The 16,109-nt window shown below is 45.1% G+C and overlaps 1 protein-coding gene across 2 annotated transcripts in view; it reads right to left on the bottom strand.

The window, feature by feature from the left end:
• Positions 1-16,109, bottom strand: part of RFX6 (regulatory factor X6) — a 277,346-nt gene that overhangs the window by 36,165 nt on the left and 225,072 nt on the right. For both annotated transcript variants that reach the window (XM_029596443.1, XM_029596442.1), the window contains exon 12: positions 1,340-1,484. In XM_029596443.1, coding sequence (XP_029452303.1) covers positions 1,340-1,484 — 145 coding nt within the window. The remainder of the gene's footprint in view (positions 1-1,339; positions 1,485-16,109) is intronic.

Raw genomic sequence — 16,109 nt, forward strand, 5'->3', positions numbered from 1 at the left:
GGAAACAATTCCAGAACCGATTCACATCTCTAATGATGATACAAAATTATTCAGAGTAGTTAAATCACAAGTGGATTGGATAAATTGCAGGACGACCTTGCGAGACTAGAAGATTGAGCATCCAAAAGGCAGATTTAATTTAATGTGGACAAGTGCAAGGTGATGCATATAGGGAAAAAAAACCCTTGTTGTAATTACACAATGTTAGGTTCCATATTAGGGAGCTACCACCCAGGAAAGAGATCCAAGCGTCACAGTGGATAATATATTGAAATTGTTGGCTCAGTGTGCTGCGGCAGACAAAAAAGTAAACAGAATGTTAGGAATTATTAGGAAGGGAATGGTGAATAAAATGGAAAATGTCATAATGCCTCTGTATAGCTCCATGATGAGACCACACCTTGAGTACTGTGACAATTCTGTTCACCGCATCTAAAAAAAAGATATAGTTGTGATGGAGAAGGTACAGAGAAGGGCAACCAAAATGATAAAGGGGATGGAACAGCTCCCCTATGAGGAAAGGCTGAAGAGGTTAGGGCTATTCAGCTTGGAGAAGAGACGGCTGAGTGGGGACACGATAGAGGTCTTTAAACTCATGAGAGATCTAGAACGGGTAAATGTGAATTGGTTATTTACTCTTTTGGATAATAGAAGGAATAGAGGGCATGCGATGAAGTTAGCAAGTAGCACATTTAAAACTAATTGGAGAAAATGTTTTTCACTCAATGCACAATTAAGCTGTGGAATTTGTTGCCAGAGGATGTGGTTAGTGCAGTTACTGTAGCTGGGTTTAAAAAAGGTTTGGATAAGTTCTTAGAGGAGAAGTCCATTGACTGCTAATCAAGTTGACTTAAGGAATAGCCACTGCTAGTACTGGCAGTACTTTGGGTTTGGGTACTTGCCAGGTACTTGTAGCCTGGATTGGCCAGTGTTAAAAACAGGATGCTGGGCTTGATGGACCCTTGGTCTAACCCAGTATGGCAATTTCTTATGTTCTTTAGTTATCTATCTACTAATAGGTTTGTTAATCTTGCATGAGTTTGTTAAATTAGTATATAAACTTATTTCTACAAAATCTTTATGTCTGAATGTTCAATATACTTTCAGGGAAAGAGACAAGGTACTATTTCAGGATGTTATATAGACTGAATTGAACCCCCCCCCCCTACCTTATTGTAAAATAATTTAATAGACCTAGTTTACCCAGGCTCTCCTTTTAGACATAAAATAGAAGAAACCCCCCAGTTAGCCCCTATATTTTTACTGCACTTTATCAATTTTCCCATTTGTATATTTTATCAGCAATATAACAAAGAAGTCTTTTTATTAACAGACTTACATTCAGTGTAGGCTTCTGAATCAGAGTCAGCAGGGCCTGAACCTGTGAGAAGAGCTTGAGATCCAATACTGTGTAAGTCCACTTTCTCAATGTCAGACACCATGGAATTCACTATATTCTGATCAAAGAGGGCAGGCCGTGCAATCTAAAACCAACAGCAACAAAAGTAATCAGTTAATTCTTGGATAAAATAGCCAAAGGGATCTTTCATAATGAAGTACAATGTCCTAGCTCATGATCCTGCACAGATTATTGTGCTAACAAAATATAACATCGAAGATGATGTTCTCGCATTCCGGAGGTGATGCTATTTTACTAGAGACGTGCATTCTTGGTAACAACATGAGAATTTTAACAAAATTTTCTATTTCATTTCTTTTTAGTTTTAAAATGAAAGAAAAAGAATCAAAACTGTGTTCATTTTCCTTTATTACATTTACAAAATAGGACAACCCTCTGCAAAGAAAACGAAACAAAATCACAAACCCCTCCCCAGGCCCTCCTGCTGGATCCTCTTACCCTGGTTGCTTCTGCTCTACCAACGTTACAAGTGTAAATGGCACTGGCAGACAAAGATTGGTAGCAAAGACAAAGGGAAATAGAAACCATCTATAGAGCAAGTCCTACAGATTTCCCAGATGATGTTAGCAAACCTATTGGTGGGCCCTGCAATGCACGGACCACCCAGTTAATTCATACATCTACTTTTGGAAGACGTTTTTCCCGCAGTTCTCCACTATGATGATTTGAGACACCTTGTCCAGAAACCGAACGGTATTATGTGACTACAGATACGTGAATTCTTTATTCGATATATGGGTGTTTTTTGAACTTTTTATTTTATGTGTACTCTTACAGACAATAGTCTACTTCTCTTCAAATGGAATCATGTTTATATGATACAATATAGCTCTTGAGGAAGCATCGGTTGTGAAACACCATCTGTGTTGGGCTTGTTGTTTGATTTTTGCATAGACTAGTTGCCTACCAGACATAATTTAAATTGGCATCTTTAACAAAAAACTCTTGAAAAATAGACTTTTTTTTTCCAAAGATGGATGAATTTATTTATTTTATTTATTTATTTAACACTTTTCTATACCGACCTTCATGGTAGAGACCATATCAGATCGGTTTACATCGAATTGGGGAACTGAACCAAGAACAGTAACCAAAAACAATAGGTTGAACATGAAAAAACAAAGTTACATTTAACAGGGAAATTAAACTTGGAAGCATAGACTGCTGGAAGGAAGGAAAGGCTTGAGATAGCGGAGAAATTATTAGTATAAACAAGGCAGAGTCAGGGGGCTCTTAATCTGGACTTAGGGGTAATATGGAGATCCATTGCTCCTGAAGGAAGTTCTGTCGGCTATTGTGTGTCATGGGTATCTGAGAAGGCTTGGCGGAAAAGCCAGGTCTTAAGTTTTTTCTTAAATGTTGGTAGGCAGGGTTCCATTCTGAGGTCAGCTGGGATGTTCTTCCAGATAGTTGGGCCTGCTGTTGAAAAGGATCGGTCTTTAGTTGAATGAATTGAGCGGGTGGCCCATGCATTGCAGGGCACACCGACAGGCTTGCTGACACCATTTGGGAAATCTGTAGGACTTTCTCTCCAGATGGTTTCTGTTTCCTTTTGATTTGGTATTGATTTGTTTAGGATTCAATGGCTCATTTGTTGTCTGATTTAGACAAAGATTGGTGCCAGAATTTCTTCAGTACAAGGAAATGGTATATTTAATGATTTAGATGTGTTTGATATGATAGTTATTTTGGGTATGTATTAATATATTATGCTTCCCCCATTTATTTTATCACGTGATTAGCACTGGGAATGGTTTGATTCCCAAACTGACATTACATTACAAAAGTCAACTCGGATTAAAAAACAGGAGGAATCAAGTTTATTTGTTAATGTTCATATGGAGGCTAATTTTCAAGGTCATTTATGCAGGTAAATAGCGATTTACATATATAAATCGGCATCTGAAAATTGGCCTCAATCAATACTGCTGTAAGTGCAAAGTGTTCCACAATGGACATACTTAGGCACAATTAAGGGAGGCATTTCCTGGGGATTGTCTTGTGCAGAATTGTAAATTATATAGTAAAATAGGAAAAGATGGCAGTAAAAGAGGAAAATGGCTCATCCGGGCTGCCCAGTTATCATTAAAATGCTTGAGGTAGATGAGCATACAAATTCTCATTCTCAACCCAATACCATCTTCCCATCCCCCATGTCTTCTACATTTTCATATCACTGCCTTCCATATCAATCCCAAGCATGCCCAGAATCTGTTAAAATATTGGCCTCTATCACCTCCACTGTTAGATGATTTTACCAACACTAAATCAAATACCCAAGTCTCCTACCCTGTCTTATTACCAAGGTTTCTAATCCACACAGCTACCAAAGCTAGAAACACCGGGCCCAATATTCAAACGTATCCAGATTTGACTAATCCAGCTAAGTTACAAGGGATATTCAGCGGCATGGCTATGCCGCTGAATATCCATGTACAAGCTGCTACATAGTCGGATAAGTTATATCTAGCTAAGTCAAACCTTCTCATTGGCAGCTATAACTTACCTGGATTAGAAACCTTGGTAGGAGACCTGGGTGTTTTGATTTAGTGTTGGTAAAATCATTTAACAGTGGAGATAAGTTATATCTGACTAAATTAAACCTGCTCATTGGCGGGTATAACTTACCTGGATAACTTAGCCATCTAAGGCTAAATATTGCTACTTAGCGGGATAAGTTATCTGGCTAAGCACCACCCTGATATGCCCACTGCCTGCCCACTATCTAGCCGACTAAGAGATAGCTGGATAGCTGACTTATCTAGCTATCTAGCGGCCGCTGAATGTAACTGAATATTCAGCGGCCACTAGATAGCCAGCTAAGTCCTACTTATTTATTTATTTATTTATTTATTTATTTATTTATTTAATTTAGTATTTTTCTATACCGGCATTCACGGAGTTCGTATCATGTCGGTTTACATAAAACAAGGGGTGAGAAATACATTATAACGTAAATAACTAATAACATAAGAGTATACATTAAAAAGTAAAACAAGTGCATGGAAGAAAAAGTTACAATAAAACGGGGGTCATTCTAACTGGGATTAGAGTTAGAGGAAAGATAAAAAGTTTAACCAGAAGTAAAACATTGTAATGATTGGTAGATAGTGACTGTTTCAGTTTAATAGGAAATGTTCAGTAATGCTGCATTTGATGGTAGTGAATCTTTAAGGGTCCGGAAATGCTTTCATGAACAGCCATGTTTTCAGTCTTTTCCTGAAGGTTGGAAGACATGGTTCCTGTCTTAGTTCTAGGGGGATGGAGTTCCACAGTGGGGGACCTGCTGTGGAGAAGGCCCGATCTCTCAATGTTATATGTTGGGTGGTATTGTTGTGTGGTACCTTATCCAGCTATTGAGTGCTGAACATGCTTTGAATGTCCTGCCCACCATGTCCAAAATGGAGGTCTCACTGAAATTTGGGTTTTAACCATGGTCACGCTATGTAGGTTACCCCTATGCCTTCTTAAAGCCTTATGGAGGCTTATTTCTCCTTGATAGAGTTGTAACTGTCACTCCATGCAGATTACCATAAAGCCTTCTTGGAAGTATAAGTGTTGTGAGCGCTAAGTGATGCAGGTTCTGGCAGAGTTTTGGGCATGGACAGAAGCAGGCACAAAGAACTCCGAAGACTGGGACAGGATTCAAGACTCAGGATTCAAGACTCAGGAACGTGGCATTAAAAACAGGAACCTTCCAGAGGCTTGCGCTGCAGACATGAAAGTAGGCCTTGTACCACAAAGCACCCTACACAGCCTCCCATGGGCTGGTCATGGACCATGACGGTGGCACACCAGGAAAGGTGAACAAACAAGGAACCTGAGAGCTGGATGAAGAGGCAGAGACGAGGACACCAGGATCAGGACTAGAACACAGGACATCAGGAACCTCAGCAACACGAAACATGAAACCTCTGGTCACAGAACATCAGGACATCAGGACATCAGGACCTCTGGACAAGGAACAGGCGACGAAGAAGATCCGATGAGGAACGAGACCAGGAACATCAGGATGAAGGAGACCAGGAACATCAAGAACATGGAACGAAAAGCCATCAAGACAATGGAAGATCACAGAGGACCTTGACCGGAAGGAAGACCACAGGCCACTGTGAAGACAGGATTCTAAGGCCCCGAGGAAATGAAACTGAGCCCTTATATAGGGCTGAACCAGGCGACGTTTTTACAGTAGTAACCACCAATCCGTGCAAGTAACCCCTGGATAATTCCATGGCTTGTGGAGCCACTAGGTCATGCTTCCCTATCCCTTCACTGTTTGCAAGTAAGGATCCTCTGTACTTATTCCTTAAACTTTGAAATTTGACAGCTGTTACCAGATTAGCTTCTACCACCTATTCAGAGAGAGGGTATTCCAGGTATCTATCCATTTTCCATGACAACATATTTCTTGGCTTTGCTCCAGAGTTACCTTTTTGGAGTGTATTAGCATGACCCCTATAACTTCCCCTACAACTTCCTTTCCATTGAAAAAAGTTTACTAATTGTGCATTATTAATATCTTTCAGGTATTTAAATGTCTCTATCATATCTCTTCTCTCTCCCCTCCCCCATCTCTCCTCTCCTCTAGGATATATATATTTAGGACTCATAAGGCTAATTCATTTCATATAATATAACAAGCATAGATTATATTTTCAAGTCACAAAAGAATCTACCTGCACAAAAAACAAGTGCTAAAGTCCGTGGGTACATTATGCCCTCAGCAAGTTTCAAAGTGAAAATATTAACATAATTTCTCTTTTTTTTAATATTATGAGGCAGATTTTTAAATCTACGCGCACGGCCTACATTTGTGTGAGCTGCCCGGTGCACACAAATGTACGGCTGATTTTATAACATGCACGCGCAGCTGCGCGCATGTTATAAAATCCGGGGTTGGTGCACGCAAGGCGGTGCACACTAGGGGGTAGATTTTTTTAAAAAGCGCGATCACGTACTTTTGTTTGCGCAGCAGGCGCAAACAAAAGTACGCTGGATTTTATAAGATACGCGCATAGCCGCGCGTATCCTCTAAAATCCTGGATCGGCGCGCGCAAGGCTGCCAATTTTGGGCAGCCTGCGCGTGCCGAGCTGTGCAGCCTGCCTCCGTTCCCTCCGAGGCCGCTCCGAAATCGGAGCGGCCTCGGGGGGAACTTTCTTTCGCCCTCCCCTCACCTTCCCCTCCCTTCCCCTACCTAACCCACCCCCCCGGCCCTATCTAAACCCCCCCCCCCTTACCTTTGTCCCTAGATTTATGCCTGCGAGAAGCAGACGTAAATCTACGCGCGCCAGCACACTGCTGGCGCACCATCTTCTGACCCGGGGGCTGGTCCGGAGGCCTGGACCACGCCCCCAGGCCGGCACCACGCCCCCGGCCCCGCCCCTGAAATGCCACGTCCCGCCCCCGAAACACCGCGTCACTCGGCCCCGCCCCCGACATGCCGCGTCCCGCCCCTGAAACACCGCGTCACTCGGCCCCGCCCCTGACACGCCCCCTTCAAAAACCCCGGGACTTACGCGCATCCCAGGGCTCTGCGCGCGCCGGCGGCCTATGCAAAATAGGCGCGCCAGGGCCCTGCTCGCGAAAATCCAGGCGGATTTACGCGAGCAGGGCTTTTAAAATCCGCCCGTAGGGGTGCACACTCGGAGGGAACTTTCCTTCTGCCCCCTCACCTTCCCCTCCCTTCCCCTATCTAACCCGTCCCCTAGCCATACCCAAATCCCCCCCTACCTTATTTTGTAAATTACGCCTGCCAACTTGAGTGCCGGCCAGCTGCCAGCGCGCGATCCCCTGGCATGGCCGCTGTGCTGGAGGCCTCGGTCCCGCCCCTGCCCCGCCCCTTTCACAAAGCCCCGGGACATACGCACGTCCCGGGGGTTTTGCGCACATCGCTAGGACTATGCAAAATAGGCTCGGCATGCGCAGGAGCGGTTACGCACGTAAATCTTGAGGATTTACGCGCGTAACCCTTTTAAAATCCGCCCCTATATGTAGGGAGCCTAAAGGTTCTCTACCACAGAGTACTGGCTTTACTCAAAGCAGGGTGGGGCGGGGGGGAGAAGCAGAATTATCAAATACGAGAGAGATAGATCTCCCATGTAGGAGCCTAAGATAGTGGGTTCCTAGTAGATAAAAACCCTTGGCACCATTTTTAAGGTGTGGTAGCTTGAATTGATCCTATGTCCATTGCTGTTCCTTGTTTCCTTTTAGTTTTACTTGGGAAAGGACTCCAGGGTCTTGGTAACTGAAACCTGGGCAAAGAATGGAGATGGGTAACCTAAATTCACTTGGGTATCATGTTTTGGAAACCTTTTGTTTGCAGACGTTTTCCACCAGTCCCATCTCTTTTTTTTTTGTTTCCCAGGTTATTATGGTGTAGTCCCTTTTGATTTTTGCTGAGTGCCTTCGGGTCCAGGGACTCAGATTGTTTCACCTCTTTACACAACAAGAGGAAAGGTGTCTTTCACTGAGAATGGACTAAAGATCGTCAGCATCTGCTAGGAGGGATGATGGAGTTATCCACAGGGAATAGGAGTAAAGTTAGATAGAAGGAGACTTTGTGGACTTTCTCTGTGGCCCACTACCAACTCAAAGAGATAATAGGAGAAGAAAAGTAAACCCGGTACCCCTCAGATACCCAACTACTCAACCACTAAGGTAAATAGGCTCTAAACAATCACATAATGAGCACAGATGTAATATTTATAAATATGACCGTTAAAGCTTTGCCACTCTTTTCTGTGAGTTGGTACATGCTCGTGGTGTTATTCTAATCATGTCCTTAACATATATATAGAATACGTATGCATTTTCAATTACAAATAGAACAAATGTCCCCAATCATAAAGTTGAATTAATTGGGCGGATGGGCAGACTAGCAGGGCCATATGGGTTTTTTCTGCCATCATGTTTCTATGACAATTCAAGAAAAGTCTTATTGTAGACATTTGTTTTATTTGCAGTTAAAAATACAGGGGCAGCACTGTAGCCTGGCATGCAGAGGGAGACTCTGCTGGCCACATGTTGAGGGTATAAGTAGCTGACCAGAGAGCACTCCTTGCGATCTGGGTTCTCCAGTCACAGAGGCCTCAACTGGAGTGGCAGAGGAGGATCCAGCCATCCTGCGACCAGATCTTTGACAAGGTAGGTCCCTTGGGGGATAGCGGGTTAGTGGGTCCATATTGGCTCTCCCCAGGGGCGTTTTAAGGGTCAGTACCTTAGCTTAGCCATGGAAAGCGATCGTGGCACAGGGCTAGAGCTCCAATTCACCATCTGGTCCCACGGGCGGGATCCGGAGAGTCCAATCTCACCTGGGGAGGAATCTCCTGGTACTCTGCCAGCTGGTAATCCCTGGAGAGGCACAGGATCAGGGAGACACAGGGCATCCCGGGGAAGAGCCAGATGGAGACCTCAGCCTTCTTCCCCCCCCCCCCCCCCGGGGAATTGCCAGGAAACCCCAGTGACCCAGCGAATGGCTGTGTGATACAGGGGATGGGAACCGGGCAGCCTGGGGGTAGTTTCCCTGCTGGGGACGGTTGTATCCCCCTGCCCCGGCTCTCCAGCCAGTGGGTTGGGGAGCAGAACAAGCAGCCAGTTACTCAAGCCGTTTCACTCCCTTGAGAACAGCGCGGTCTGCAGCTGGGGGAACCCGGCCACACAATTTCCTTGTGTTCCTGTACAGTACACAGGTGCCAGGATAGAGGGCCGTGGAGGCAGTCCCTCCACCATGGCCCACCTGGCCATACCCAGGGCAACCAAGTTTTTATCAGGGTCCCAACCGCATTGGCAACCAGGTATTCCTCCTGATAGCAGCCAATGGAACTCCGACTACACTATGTGCCTGCAGTCCATGGGCACCTGCGTGCCTTAACCACAAGAGCCCACGATGTTGGTTTCTATGCTCCCTGCCCCAGTTTACGCTGCACTTGAGAGCGCCAATATCCCAAACTAGCTGGACCTGCAGAGTGCCACAGATGAGAGTCCGGATCACACCCTCAGTGTATAGCCTGCAGCGCCGGTGACTGCTGAAGATGAGTCCGGTGGTGTCACCTGAGCGTCCGGGGCAGGGGAACCCTCTGATCAACCACTGGGGTGGAATGGGTGTACCACCCCTCTGCAGAGGCCAATAAGGCCCAGCCCCCTGCAGAGCATGACAAAATCGAAAGGAGGCATAAGAAGCAGCAGGAGTTCCTCACCAGCATCTTTCTCTAGTTCCTGGGGGTCATCAGTAGCAAAGGGCTCGCGGATCACCACTGCCACTAATGCTAGCTTACCGGCCCTGAACACAACAAAGCAGTTGTGGAGGACGTTCTTCATTCACTCCGATGTTGCACACGCCATTGCCAGTATGTTGATACATTTAGCCTGCTGGAAGGCGAAAGGGTCATGCAAGGATCGCAAATGGTACAAAGCTCCTTTGGGTCTTGAAGAACATTAACAACTGGGTGCGATCCTTTGCACACCTAGCATCAATAGTCGGCCGAGCCTATCCCTCACACTTAGCTTTGTGGTCTTATTTGGACACCATTGTCAGTGCCCACTCCACCTATGAGGGATTCGCTTGGTTGAATTATAGCAAGTGATTCAGAGAAAGGATGGCTGACATCCCATCCATGTCATGGGCTGCACAAGACATCGAGTTGTGGCTGACCCAAATGACAGAACGCAATGCAGAAACACAAGTGAGCAATTGCTCTTTTCATGCCCAGGGAGTATCCAATGGGTGGGAGTGGGCGGCCGACCCCACAGCTGAAGTCTTTTGGTGGTACAACAAAGGGGGTTGCACAATGCAGGATTGCAAATACAAGCACATTTGCTCCACCCATGCTGCCAGTCACCAAGCCACCAAGTGTACCAAAAAAGCCCCAAGCGGCAGGGGCAAGTAGCCCTTACATACGAGCCCTGACCCCAGTTAAATGGGAGCGATTGGTGTCACGTCTTAGCCTTTATCCCAATAGGCATGTAGCCATTACGTTGCATCAGGGTTTCAAGGAGGTCTTCAGAATCCTGTATGAGGGTCCTCTGAATCCTGCCCGACACACAAATGCACACTCAGCAACCAGGTTCGCTGAAGTAGTGAGAGAGAAGCTGGGGGTGTAAATTAGTCTAGGCCTTTTGACAAGATGATCTTGTCACTTCTGGCAGTGGTGCCTAAGAAATAACAGGGTAAATTCAAGCTGATACACAATCTCTCCTACTCAGCGAGTCGGGCTGTGAATGTTTTCATCCCACAGAAGGCATGTACAGTCCAATATGTCTCCTTCATCAGTGCACTCAAACTCCTTAGGGACAATGGTCTACATAGAGTCTGCATTCCAGCTCTTGCTGGTCAACTTCCATTTACTAGGGTTCTGCTTTGAGGGCGCTTACTACTTTGATAAATGCATGCCCATGGGGTGCTTGGTTTCGTGTGCGCACTTCAAGATGTTCAGCATCTTCATACATTGGGAGTTGTTCTGGTGCACAGGCTTGACAGGAATCATCCACTACTTGGATGATTTTCTGTTCATGGGACCTCGTGGCTCAGAGGCATGTTGTGATCTATTTGATGACTTTCAAAGCATGGCCAAAGATTTTGGCATTCCGTTGGCAGCGGATAAGCTGGAACTGCCATCTGAGGTTCTTATGTTCCTCGGCATTGAGCTCAACACCATTCAAATGATGTCCAGGCTCCCAGCACAAAAGCTGTTCAAATTGATCGGAGGTGCTCATCTGGCTCACAAGGTGACCTTGGCCACCATGCAATCCCTAATAGGGAGCTTGGCCTTGACCTGCAGGGTCATCCCTATGGGGCTGGTATTCCTACACTGATTGATTAATGACAGTAACAAAGAAATACCACCACTTGCGAGTTACCCATGCCTTATGTGAGGATCTCGCAGTGTGGGAGAAATTTCTGGACAAATTCAATGGCTCAGTACCTCCACCTGTATCCAGTTCTTCTCAGCACCTCTGGAGGCATTGGCTTTGGCCTTTACTTTCAAGGGGGCTGGTGTGCTGAGACATGGCTTTTCAATTGGGTGGACTTAGGGATCATGGCTAATATCACCTTCCTGGAACTCCTCCAGATAGTGGTAGTGCTCCACCTTTGGCAAGAGTGACTAGCGAACAGAAAGGTGATATTTTGGTGTGACAACCAAGCGGTCATGCATGTAATCAATCGGCAATCCGCTAGGGGTACACCTGTGGCGGAAGTCCTTAGGCTGATGGTTTTGAAATGCTTGCAGGTAAACATGTTGGCATGGGTGAGGCACATCCTCAGCCTTTGCAACGAGATTGCTGACTGTCTTTCTCGTTCTAAGTGGGAAGAGTTCCAGAGACTTACTCTGGACGCTGAGGAGCAGGCGACACCAATTCCTGCACACCTCTGGAGCATTGGGACAAGGATGCATTCAACCTGCTGCAACAGTTGATTGCACCATCCACTTGGCGGGCACATCTGAGGGGATACAATGACGTCATGGAATTCCTGGAAACCACCTCTCTTCCAGAGAGCCTTGGTGTTTCGCACAAGCTGGTGGGATACATCATGCAGGCCAAGCGGCGTGTCCCGAGGCACAGTTGAAGCCAATTTGGTGGGTTATGCCTTTTTCATTAAGGCTCAAGTTTAGCCCAACCTGGCAAGGGACTTTGCTGTCAGTGCTGGGCTAAGCACAATCTGCAAGTTCCGGATGCGCACTGTCCTATTCTCCATGATCATTTGCTTGCTCTATGGTCCTGTTTACCTTCAGTTTTTACGGACCACTTCGAACTGGTCCTCTTCCGAGCTCCCTTCTACATTGCATTCTTCGCCACATGTTGCATGAGTGAGCTAGTTGCAGCAGCCAGTGCCCAACATGATCACTCCAGTCTGCGAGTCTGCGACATTTCCATTGCAAATGGAAAGCTTAATATCAGGATACAGAGATCCAAGACCGATCAACTTGGCATGGGGATATCGGTCTAGTACCAGGCCTGCCTACGTGCCCAGTGGCCAATGCTGTATGATATAAGGCAGTCAGACCCTCCGGGGGGAGGGAGCAGCACAATTTATTTTGCTTGCTAACTCACTCCTACTAAGCAAGTACCAGTTTAACGCTGTCAACAAGCGTACACTGGATGTGGCCGGCCGGAACCCAGAGCAGTTTGGAACTCACTCCTTCTGAATCAGGGCGGCCTCAAGTGCAGTGGCATTCAGCGTATCGGCAGATGGCGCTCCCCAGCATACCTATCCTTCATTAGGCAGTGGAGCGAATTCCCGCGTCCCATGTCACTGTAGATGCTGGCTGAGACCCAAGGGATTACACCAATGTATTCTCCTGCAACATTGCTACTAATGCCTTATGTCTTTCAGGTGATTGCCAGCGGCATCGAGTGATATAGATCACGGGACACTCTTGTATTTTGGGCACAGCAGTGGGAGAAAAGAAATACCCCCAGCCGTCAGCTGGGTGTTACGCCGAGAGATGGCATAGTGCGATGGCTGGGTTGTAGGTGCATGCATTGGGATCAGCTGGTTCCCCTGATACAGCAGCAATTGACAAAATTTGCTCCTCCAGAGGTACTAATCATAGACCTTGGAGGCAATGACTTGAAAGTCATGCTTGGATGCCTGCTCCTAGATAATACAAGGAGTGACATCGCTGTCATCCTGTCCTTGATGCCCAGCACCACGCTCATCTGGTATGAGATCATCCTTTGCTGCCACTTCCTCGACTTGTCACTCTGGATGCATTGGACAAAGAAATTAAATAAGCAAATTGGTACTTTTGGTGAGGGCTGAGCTGGCTTGCACATAAGACACCACACCACACCAAATCTATGTGGATTGCTCGATACTGTTTCGTAATGCAGGGTAAACCTTTCAGAACAGGGCTTGTTCTTGGCCAACTTGAAACGTGCCTTTCACAGAGTCCTGACAGGTTTCTAGCGCTCGCCTGAAAGGTCCCAAGCCACTGGCCACAGCTAGGTGGGGAGGGTCCCGTATAAGCCATCTGGCTATACAGCCCTATGGCGGGGGAGGTTCCAGCTAGAGACACTGCACAGCACGGGCTAAACAACATCAACTCGAGGTCTGTCGCCAGGGCAACAGACCGGATGCCCACACCCCTCGATGGGGCAGTCACCTTGATTGGACATGGCGGGTGACCGGAATGCCCTGTGATTTCCTCCCAGGTGGCGAAGGGCCTTCCTTGTTTGCAGTGGGCCCAGGCTGGAGGTGACGTGCTCCTTGCACAGTGGAGGACCCTCGGATAGCTTACGTATGTTATGGCTCGGGTACAAAGCTTGTTAATACTGTTTATTGTAATAAAGCTACGGGTAATTTCATTTATATTAATATTTGACTGTATTGTTAATTTTCTTATGTATGTTGTATTTGTAAACTGATGTTATATTGTATTTGTAAACCGATGTTAGGTTCCATATTAGGAGCTACCACCCAGGAAAAAGATCTAGGCATCATAGTGGATAATACTTTTAAATCGTCAGCTAAGTGTGCTGCAGCAGTCAAAAAAGCAAACAGAATGTTAGAAATTATTAGGAAGGGAATGGTTAATAAAACGGAAAATGTTATAATGCCTCTATATCGCTCCATGGTGAGACCGCACCTTGAATACCGTGTACAATTCTGGTCGCCGCATCTCAAAAAAGATTTAGTTGCGAAGGAGAAGGTACAGAGAAGGGCAACCAAAATGATAAAGGGGATAGAACAGCTCCCCTATGAGGAAAGGCTGAAGAGGTTAGGGCTGTTCAACTTGGAGAAGAGACGGCTGAGGGGGGATATGATAGAGGTCTTTAAGATCATGAGAGGTCTTGAACGAGTAGATGTGACTTGGTTATTTACACTTTCGAATAATAGAAGGACTAGGGGGCATTCCATGAAGTTAGCAAGTAGCACATTTAAGACTAATCGGAGAAAATTATTTTTCATTCAACGCACAATAAAGCTCTGAAATTTGTTGCCAGAGGATGTAGTTAGTGAAGTTAGTGTAGCTGGGTTCAAAAAAGGTTTGGATAAGTTCTTAGAGGAGAAGTCCATTAACGGCTATTAATCAAGCTTACTTAGGGAATAGCCACTGCTATTAATTGCATCAGTAGCATGGGATCTTCTTAGTGTTTGGGTAATTGCCAGGTTCTTGTGGCCTGGTTTGGCCTCTGTTGGAAACAGGATGGTGGGCTTGATGGACCCTTGGTCTGATCCAGCATGGCAATTTGTTATGTTCTTATGTTCACGGTCAGACTCCTGCCCTATATGCGGTATATAAAAATGTTTAAATAAATAAATAAATAAATAAATAAATACAATTCCACATCTGGTTTGCAGAGTATTTTGTATATCTGAGTGTGGTTTACCATGACCTCCCCTCCTTCTCCCCAGCGACAGACAGTCACAGCTGCTCAGATTTTAGACACAGATAAACTTAGTCTTTTGGAAAGACTTTAAAATCAAAGACTGTGTGGGAGGTGTGGTTCCTGTCAGGGACTAGGGTTACATATACAACGAAATGTACATCTTGTACAAAACAGCATTGCAATATACAAAATCATAAATACAGAAAGAAAATGAGTAATATCTAAGGAAATCAGAAAATAATCAATGCACTTCAGTCCACGGTTGTAAAAGGAGGGTGGGGGAGCGGTAATAGGAGAAAACTATTCTAGGAAATAAGAAAACTCCTGAAGTACTGAGGTATTATTCCAATTCTGAAAAACATGGCTAGAGTCTATTTACACAAGGAGGATAATGAGACAGCTTAAGATGAAGCACACACAAGGCAGGACTTACATTCTCTTTGAAACGTGGTGCAAAGGCCATGGGTAAGATGTAGCTATGGACTTTGCCCTAAAGTGACACATTTATTAAGGAACAATTTGTATGACCTTATGAAGTTATTTTTTTAGTTATTGTATATAATTTATAGTTTTTTAATTCATTGTTTTTGCTTTCTCTACCCATGACCCTTCCCCTACCCCTACCCATGACCCTTCCCCTACCCTTGACCCTTCCCCTGGTTTTTGTTCTTCGCTGGTTATATGTAAGGGCTCCTCCCTATAGTTACCTGTATATTTTCTGTTTTATGTAAGGGCTCCGCCTAAAAGTTCTTGTTTATTGTGAACCGATGCGATGTGCGAACGGACATCGGTATAGAAGAGACTTTAAATAAATAAATAAATAAATGACCTGAATGCTTTCAGGGGCAACACATGATTTGCACAACAATCACTATTTCTACGATTTACTCTCATTTAACAAATGAAAGTGCTTTAAAATCTGCCAGGATGAAAATATTGCTTCTTTCAGCTCTGTTCCAGGCTTTCTCCATGCAAGACGTTCCTGACCCTTCTTCCGGCAGTAGACTCATTTCTTTTTCTTTTAACTCAGCATGCAAACAACTTGAAGAATGTCATCAAATATAAAATTATGAAACTCAAAAAACACATTTCATTTTCATCAACCATTTGTCAAAGTAAATCAGGAAACCTTTTTATTTTTATGGTATCTGAAGAATTAAACCCAACCCGATATGACTGCAAAATTCAGCAATGAACGAGTGAAAAAGCCAAGACCTGCCTTGGAGGCTGGCTTTGCTCAGATCCTTGTTTACTTTTTTGTTTGAATCAACAATCACATTTTCTAGGCTGGCTCACATAAGACAACTGGTCTAACATTTGATTTTTGTGTAAAACATGTCAGTTTAGTTATTTTGT

Source organism: Rhinatrema bivittatum, chromosome 3 (assembly GCF_901001135.1).
Source record: "Rhinatrema bivittatum chromosome 3, aRhiBiv1.1, whole genome shotgun sequence".
Taxonomy (NCBI): Eukaryota; Metazoa; Chordata; class Amphibia; order Gymnophiona; family Rhinatrematidae; genus Rhinatrema; species Rhinatrema bivittatum.